At 33.4% G+C, this 9,004-nt stretch overlaps 1 protein-coding gene across 1 annotated transcript; it reads left to right on the top strand.

The window, feature by feature from the left end:
- Positions 1-476: 476 nt before the first annotated feature.
- On the top strand, positions 477-8,301 carry LOC145322540 (carboxypeptidase B-like). The gene is made up of 8 exons (XM_080164639.1): positions 477-613; positions 3,493-4,336; positions 5,667-5,759; positions 6,219-6,324; positions 6,609-6,730; positions 7,062-7,242; positions 7,463-7,571; positions 8,118-8,301. The coding sequence occupies exons 2-8, from the start codon at positions 3,789-3,791 to the stop codon at positions 8,222-8,224; spliced, it is 1,266 nt and encodes a 421-aa protein (XP_080020765.1). The 5' UTR covers positions 477-613; positions 3,493-3,788; the 3' UTR covers positions 8,225-8,301.
- Positions 8,302-9,004: the final 703 nt, after the last annotated feature.

Raw genomic sequence — 9,004 nt, 5'->3', positions numbered from 1 at the left:
CCCAATACTAAACCTAACCTGACCTAAAGTAAAATACAAACACACGAAAAAATTCTCCCACTTTCCTCTCTTTCATATGTATATTTAAAACAAGAGGGAGAGGTTATTTGCTCGACTAGGCACTTTATGGGAAACCCGCAATATTTCCGCACATTTAATATAAATGCATTATAGTCATTGCTTGAATGTACTCTTTAGTTTAATTTAATTTTATTTGTTTTGGTCAAATGTGTGAAATTCTAAGGGCTCAGCCGCGTGTAAGCCTCAGTGAAATCGTCATTTTATAACTTTAAAATTCAGCTGGATGTCTGAACCTGTTCTTAAACAGACAATCCATCTTTTTATTTTTTTTTGCACACACACAGGTTGAATATTGCGCGGCTGAGGCGCAGCTGCCGAGCCCTGGAAATTTTGATTGTTTATCAAATATCAACAATCACACAATTCTAAATATTTTCAAAGTTTAGTAAATCAAATTTATCAGTAAAAATCAGGATTAATGATAAGTGATATTATTTTCTCAGTACTGAGATGACGTTGAAATTAAAGAAATTTTGAAAAATTCAATGGAAATATTTGTTTATACAAATGATTTTAATGCAATATCTTCTAGGTAATTTAAACATTTATGATATTTCAAATGTTTAAAGTTATAAAAATCAAATTATTAGGAAATAAATTATAGAGATGATTGAAACAAAACTGAATGTAAGTACAATATTTTTTATGTGTTATTATGTAAAGTAGTTGGATGTTTGTTAGATTAGATTGAATATGGTTCTAAAAGTTGGATCTAGTGCAGGTCACATTAGTGTATTCCTGGGATCGATTTATATATAGACAGCTTTCTGCGAGTAGTAAAAAATATTATTTTATTACTTTAATTTTATTATTCGCAAAAATATTGTATAGTACAATACGATACACGGTTTTCCAGTATGGCTCAATCCGGTTTTAATCCAGAGGATATTTATCGGGTTCGAAGGAGGGAGGGAGGGGACATTGGGTTGTTTTAAAATAGTTCCAAAGGTTTATGATAACGTTTTCTTAATCGTTGGCTAAACAACTTTAGGGGATTTCAATAAATTTTGATTGGTTGCTCCATTAAGTTAAGTATCACAACGTTTCAACCGCTAATTGCAAGCTGCAGAAGGAGTTTTTTTGTGTATCATCATTTGGGATGAACATCAATTTATCAGCAATTGTCTTCTACCTTTAAATCCTAGGTTCGAAGCCATTCTGAAAAAAAAGATTTATTTAATATTCTGAAATATTTGTGGTGCAGTAATGGATATATTATTACTTGGATCTTACACCAGATTTTCATGTTCTCTAAAAAAGTGAAACTTGCAGTGGGCTAAAATAACAATTCCTCCCTTCTATCCCCTTTACACCTTCCTTTTCTACTGGATAGACGAACTGACTAATAGATTAGTTCCATGTAAGTAAGCTAAATACGACGATTTTTCCCTTGTCATAATATCCACATATATTCATTCATTAGAGCAGTATTGTTCATTTGTTAAGAATAAGATATGATAATTGACATTATAACAAGATAAATCTTGTCATGGGGAGGGGAATATGAATAATTATTCACACATAAATACACACAAATACACAGACTCTACTCTGAATACACCAAATTCACCCACGGATAAGTGTAGAACACAGTGAAGGAGGGGACATTGGGCTGTTTATTATACTAGGCCCCAATGTTTTATAATAACATTTTCTTATTTGTTGGCTGAACAACTTTGGGGAATTTTCTTGAAATTTGATTGTTTCAACCACCAATTGTAATCTATAGAAAGGTTAATTTTATGTTTCATCATTTAGCGATCATTGTCTTATCCCTTTAGAACCCTGGTAAACACATTAAACACATTGTGAAAAATAGCATTTTAATCCTTTTTTTGTTAACTTCTTAATTGACAATTCTGATTTTACTTGTCAACTTTTTTAACATTACTTTTCAGGGATCTAAACCCAGCATCTACTAAAGTGGTTTTGTTTCTTTATAAATGTTGCATTGACATGTCGTTAATTTTCAATACGTCTTTTTTGTGACGTATTTAAAGAAAATGACTTATTAATATGGCCTTAATTGTTTTTTATTTGCCATTATTTTTCTTAAAAAAAGAAATTACAAATTAATGCCTGATTAAATATAAAATTTAAGGTTGTTTCAATACGTCATATTCTATTTTTTCCACATATTAATATATGTTATAGAATACATATTAATGTGACAGTAAATAAAATAAATAATGTGGAGTCAAAACGTCCTTTATTTGTAATAAGTCATCTTTATTAATTAAATAATTTAAATGACGTATTGATAAATAAGGACGCATTAAAATGATCTTATATAAATTTAAAAAGGAAATGGATCAAATAGTTACTGATATTGACACTAGATGGCAGTTGAAATCACTCATTGTTTAGCTTTGTTTTCTCAATGTTTTGACCTTATTTTTAGTTTGACAATTATTATTTTGTAATGAAATGAAGGATATTAGTACTACAGACACCACTATGAATTTATATTTTATTTCCTTTATGCATGTATATTATGAAAACTAATTTTTTTGGTGAGACCTTCTAGAAAGAATAGAACCATATATATAGGTCATGAAACTTTTCAGTAAGCGATGAAATAATAGAAAAATATTATGTGTTTGATTCAAAATTATTAGATTAATTTTAACCCTGAACTATTTTGTTTGTAAATAAATAATACATTACCAAATTTAGTAGCCATATTGTTTTTTTTGACGTTTTATAAAAATTTGACGTCTTAATACAGCCTTAAATGATTTAAATTGAATAAAATTTAATCATTTTATTTACCACAAATAATAAAAAATTATAATACAATTTTGAAAGTTTGGCGGCCATCTTGTTTTTCTGGACGTTTTAAAGGAAAAATTGACGTTTTAATGCGCCGTTATTTAAGATAAAATGTCATTAATTAAATTCAAAATATTGTTATTATTTATATTTTTTTGGTGACGTTTTTTTAAAGATAACGACGTGTTTTTGGTACACAACACGTCCTTTAAAAAAATTTTAAAAATATGAAACGTCATTTGTATAGTAATAAAAAAGTTACGTCATTAAGGACGTATTAATGCGACATGTTTCTTAAAATGATGCGATAAAAGTATATGCTGGGAAAGGATGTGGACAATGTCCAATAAATTAATGAACATCCCCAATGATAATACAAAAGTCAACCCCTTCTGTAGGAGACAGCGTAAAGTGGTACCAAAAAATTACGTCATACGATAAAGTTGACCAATGAGAGAGGCCATCAAACACTGTAATTGACCAATGATAAGATTTATTCTGACCTCTCATTAGTTATTTTATCGTATGACGTTATTTTTTATGTCACTTTACGCTGTCTCCTTCTTTAGATTTTTCTTCCTTGTTTTCTCACCTTTTTTTAGTTTTCCATCACTTTTCAACTTTTTCTCTTTTTATTAGGATGTTGGTATAATAAAGTTAGTGCCTCAGGACATTTGTTAGTATATTGTGCGCCTCAACAACTATATACCTGCTGGAGTATTTCATAAATCTGGGTAAATTGCTTTCAATATTATACATGCTGTGATAATAAATTATGAACATTATAACCCATAAAAGAAAAAATATAAAATCCCAGAAGATAACAGAAAGATAAACAAAACAAAAACAATTTAATTGACGTATGTAAATGAAAAATAAGATAAAAGTTTGTTTTAATACTTGTGTGATAACTGGAAACTTGATTAGTTCCCAGGATGAAATTGTTGGTGGTGGCCGCCACCTGTCTGGCTCTTGCAGCCGCTGTACATGACCGTGTCATCAGTGTAGAATCATTTGATGGATTCAAGGTTTACAGGGCCTTCCCTGAGGATCAGGATCTGGATTTCATGCGCAAGTTTGAGAACAATGGCGTCTATGATTTCTGGACTGAGGTAAGAAAGGGCAAGCCTGTTGATATCATGGTTCCCCCATCTTCACAGGCAACCTTCACCAGACAGCTGACAGAGCGCGGGGTCAGACACGAGGTCATGATCCCCAACGTGCAGGCCCTGATTGATCTGGAAAAGGCGCAATCCAAGCTTGGAGTGAAGGGCGGCGACCATGACATGACCTGGACTGAATACCATCCTCTGGAGGATATGTACTCATACCTGGATCATCTGGAGGCCAACTTTGAATGGGTGACCACTCAGTCCATTGGTAAGAGTGGTGAAGGTCGTGACATGAGGATTGCAAAGATCTGTAAGAGTGGAGAGTGTGGAAACAAGCCTGCCATCTGGATTGATGGTGGTATTCACGCCAGGTAAACAAAATATTATGGGGTAATCGTCTAAAGAATGGCATGTTTTTCAATTAGCTTATAGAGTCTATAAAAGATGACGTCTTACAATAAAAATGATCAATGATAGGCCAGTATACATATTACTATTGGTAATTTTCAATGTATAATAGCCTATCATTGGTCATTTGTATTTTAAGACGCCATTTTATTAAAGGCACTATAAGCTGCTTACATATTTTTTTTCAAAATTTAGCGCATGTAACAGTTTAGAACACGATAAATGCATAATTTTGTATACTAAATTTTTAACACAACAAATGCATTTTATCTTAAAAGTGATTATCTTGAAAAAAAAATCTTCTGCGAAAATCCCCCCCCCCCCCTCCCTTCATGCTAATAGATTAACTTAAAGTAAAAGAGCACAATTAGTTTTAAAGTACCATTATTAAACAAATATATTTGGAAATAGATAAAATCGAAGCATATGTATAAATGTTGTTTTCAAAAAAAACACATGAATATTTCATCCAACCGATGTATTCTTTCCATTATTCGATAAAAGAAACATTTATTGAGATATTTTTACTGTTCAATTTCTTATTTCATTTTTTAACTTCTGCTCCAAAATTCTTTTTTTCGAAGATTTATTTGCTATAAAAATTTCTAATTGACACAGTTATTTCAATATTCATAGATTTTTAGCATAAAATAGTTATATACTATATTTAAAATTACGCAACAAGAGGCCTCTAAGGTCATATGAGATAAGCGGTAATTTCTCTTTGGAGGGTTAAAGTACCCTTTTCTAAAATAGTTGAAAACCTTCTCTGTAGATATAAGGATCATAAGAAGCTTTGCTGTAAAGTGAAACCATGTCCAGTGGTTAGGTAGATTTTAAGCTACAGACAAAGACAGACATCCTGTTACTTTAATATAAAAATAATATAAAAATTAAGGTTTTGAGCAAAGATTTTAAACTAGAAAATAGCTACATGCCCTAGCACTTTTTAACTCTTCCTCTAAAGCGAATTTTTTGTAAAGGATTATGCTAGATATAAATGTCCTTTACACAAGAATGACAACATCCATAAAAGCAAAGCTCTGAAACGGTAGGACTAAGAAAACATTAACACTTGTAGTGTGTCACAACTGAATTAAACTGATTTTTCGCTAATAACATTGTTGTCCTAGGAATCAGTATTCCTAAAATCAGGAATCACCTTGCAAAGTTTGAAATTGATAAGAAAATTTTAACACGACTAAATCTATGAAAAGAGCTAACCGTACTTGACTTACAGCTGATGAAGCTTTGTTTTTTAAAAATGACGATTGATTAAGCTTTAACATTTAGAGAATGGATCTCCCCTGCTACAGTTACCTGGATGTTGAAGGAGCTGGTTGAGAATGATGCTGACCATCCTGACCTCACTGAGAATATGGACTGGTAAGTTTCCTTGTAGCACACCTACTTTATAGCAAGGGTATGCCCGTACATCTGTCCTGCCAGTGTAGCCTGACCTCACTGAGAATATGGACTAATAAGTTTTCTTCCCATAGTGTAATGGTTAGTGCACTACGCTGTGGTTGGGAGAAACGGAGTACAAGTCCCTCCATAGACTTTGCACTTAGTTGACAAATGCTGTCGCAATTTGTCAGATTATAATACCGCAACCTTCCCCTTAGATGCCCTAAGATTGTAAGGAGGGAGATTTGTAGGAAGTTAGGATTCTACCAATCAAGCAGCTTTAACCATGCTTTCGCTCGTCCATGCTCCTCGAATGAGAGTGCTATTAATTAGGGTGGCTTAATATGGAATACCTGCCAAAACTCTAGGCCAGGGTGATGTAATAATTGAGTGGCTTCCTTTTACTTTATAAAAATAATAATAAAACAATTTATTTAGGTATTTCCTTCCCTCCCACAACCCCGACGGATATGCCTTCTCCAGAGAAGAAAACAGAATGTGGAGAAAGACAAGATCAGATCATGGCTCCATCTTTGGATGCATGGTAGGCATATTGGAATATTGGGTCATCTCAAAAAACGCTTATCTCAGAAATTACCTTTTGTATATTTTTCCCAAAATGGCTATAATAATTATAGTAAGAATTGTAAAATAGTTGTTTTATGATACCTTCTTATAAGATACATAATTATTAATATATTAATCAAACAAAATGAAACAGGTTTAAAATAAATATAATAGGCATTATCAAAGGTAGGCGTTTTCTGAGATTTTTTTGAGATAGGAGTTTTCTGATATATTGTTTTTTTGATATTTATAATATTCTAGGGAGTAGATGCTAATAGAAACTGGGGTTATCAGTTCAACACTGGAGGTAGCTCCAATGACAAGTGCAGTGATACCTACCACGGCCCCGAGGCTTTCTCTGAGGTTGAGAACACTAATGTCAGGTAAAGGTTAAGTTTAAAAAAAAGGCTCAGGTGAAGGTCGAGTTACAATAATTGAAAGGCAAATTTGATAACTAAACAGCTTAGAATCACTCAAGAAATTTGCTTATTTCAAGCCCTTAACTCCTAAGTACAAAATCTAATCTTGCAATAAATGAATTTGATGCTGACGACAAAATATTCGTAAACTGTTACAGGAATGGCCATGCATAGTTTAAAATTAATAGGGCAATTCTAACATGCCCAAATTAATTACAAACAGACGAACATGTGGACCCAAATTATAGAAAAGCACTTCCTGTAAAACGCGTTTCATAGATTTTATTAATTTCAGAGACTTTGTTCTGTCAGTGAAGGACCAGCTTGTGTTCTACAACTCCATCCACAGCTACAGCCAGCTGATCCTGTTGCCTTGGGGCTACACCAGCAACCCTCCTGACAACTATGACTACATGGAGGCCATTGCTCTCAAGGGCTCTGATGCTCTGACCGCTGTTCATGGAAAATTCTACGAGGTATTTCAAGTTTTCATATTTGTACTGTTTTGTTAGTCTTTTTGTAATAATATTTTACTAGCTAAAAAGATTGAGGAAGAGGGTATTTTCGGGGAAACCATATCAATTTCTAGTTGCTTATATATACTGCTTTAAAAATTATTTTAAAATTTATTTGATTTACAGCTTTTAAAAGTATCTGTTTTGTTAAAGCATTATCAATTGATGTATTTAATTTTAGACTGGTTGTATCCCCTGCATGTTGTACATTGCCAGTGGTAGCTCCGCTGATTGGGCTTTGGGAGCTGCTGGCATCCAGTTCTCCATCTCTATGGAACTTAGAGATACAGGTATGATAAGACAGTTTCCAGTATGGCTTCGAAACCAATTTATATTAGCTATATTAAAACCGCTTCGCAGCCATACTGAAAAATTGTGTATACCATTGTATTTCAGACAATTAAAAAAAATATTAGAATATATCACAAGATTAATATCCGTTTTGATAGCCCGTGCCTTCTGGGCTAACAAAACTGGTTCTAATAAATTTTGGAAGATCCAGTGAGAGTTTAAAAAGTTCATGAATTAAAAACAACGTTCAACTCCTTTTTCAAAGCGTATCCGTATATTTTGGGGGTTGAAACGCTAGTAGTGTATATGTCCTTTCATGAAGACGAAGAAAATCTCTCCAAAAAATATTCTGACGTCATAAAAATGAAGGATTAAGAGAGGAGGAGAGGGAAAGAAAATCCCTAAAAAGTGATGGATAATCCCTCGTTTTTATGACGTCACATGCTGATTTTTGTCTGACTGAGATACGTCCTTTGTCTTCCCTTTTATGGCTTTGGGGAACTTTTAGTATGACTATAAAATTATAATGATATTCATATCTTCAGGTTCCTATGGATTCATCCTACCCCCCGATCAGATCATCCCCACCGCTGAGGAAGTCTGGGCCTTCCACATCACAGCCATCAGAGAAATTTACAGCCAGCTGCCATAAACAATCAGTAGAGTAGCTTTGCTAATAAGAATATATTTATCACTGTTAATATGTGAAATATATCATTTTGACTTTTGTTTTTTTTGTTGAAAATAAAATTATAGTCTTAATAATGTTTATTTATGAATAAAAGTGACTACGCCCCTACAGGCCTCTAGGTTAAACTGGGGGGCGTTGACTATCACTTTCAATTAAACCGCGACCGTGGCTCAACACGTAGCGCATCCGCTCGTCGTCGGGAAGGTGATGGGTTCGAATCAGATGCGCGACGTAAATAGTTAGAGTGGGGGAAATGCCTTGGCCCAAAACAGGCGCAACTCGCTACCATGCACAGTTGGAACTTCTCAGACAAAGATCGTGCATCTCAGAGAGTTGGTTGTCTGAAGGGTGATTGGACGCTTTACACCGCAATCATAAGTATTGTATGTATGTTCCAAGGTGCGTGGAGAGAGGTCTAGTACCCGAAGCGACACCTAGCCCACTAGAGTCTATAACTCTATATATCCTTCTCGAAAATAGCTATAGACTTCTTTCAAAAAGCTTTACTGTATATGTAGGAGAAACCTTATCGGATCAGCAGTTTTTGATATTCTTAGAGACACATAGAAGGACATACATTATAATATTACAGGGTGCGCCACATAAATCCGGACTTTTTCAAATTTTTAAACAAATGAACATAAAATCGGTAATTTTAAAGATTTTATCAAATTTTAAAAACTTGGAGGCAGAATAGGTATATGACTATTAGATTATTAAAACAATTGGCCGCCAGTCTCA

Source organism: Acartia tonsa, chromosome 6 (assembly GCF_053477335.1).
Source record: "Acartia tonsa isolate MP-2025a chromosome 6, ASM5347733v1, whole genome shotgun sequence".
NCBI lineage: Eukaryota > Metazoa > Arthropoda > Copepoda > Calanoida > Acartiidae > Acartia > Acartia tonsa.
The sequence above is the reverse complement of the archived record's forward strand: the minus strand, read 5'-3'. Positions and strand labels throughout refer to the sequence as shown.

Bases quoted from the DNA above. Each gene is read 5' to 3' on its own strand.
- LOC145322540 (XM_080164639.1), top strand. From the start codon at position 3,789: ATGAAATTGTTGGTGGTGGCCGCCACCTGTCTGGCTCTTGCAGCCGCT. The intron at 5,760-6,218 runs GTAAGTTTCCTT...CAATTTATTTAG, and splicing joins CTCACTGAGAATATGGACTG to GTATTTCCTTCCCTCCCACA. The intron at 7,243-7,462 runs GTATTTCAAGTT...ATTTAATTTTAG, and splicing joins TTCATGGAAAATTCTACGAG to ACTGGTTGTATCCCCTGCAT.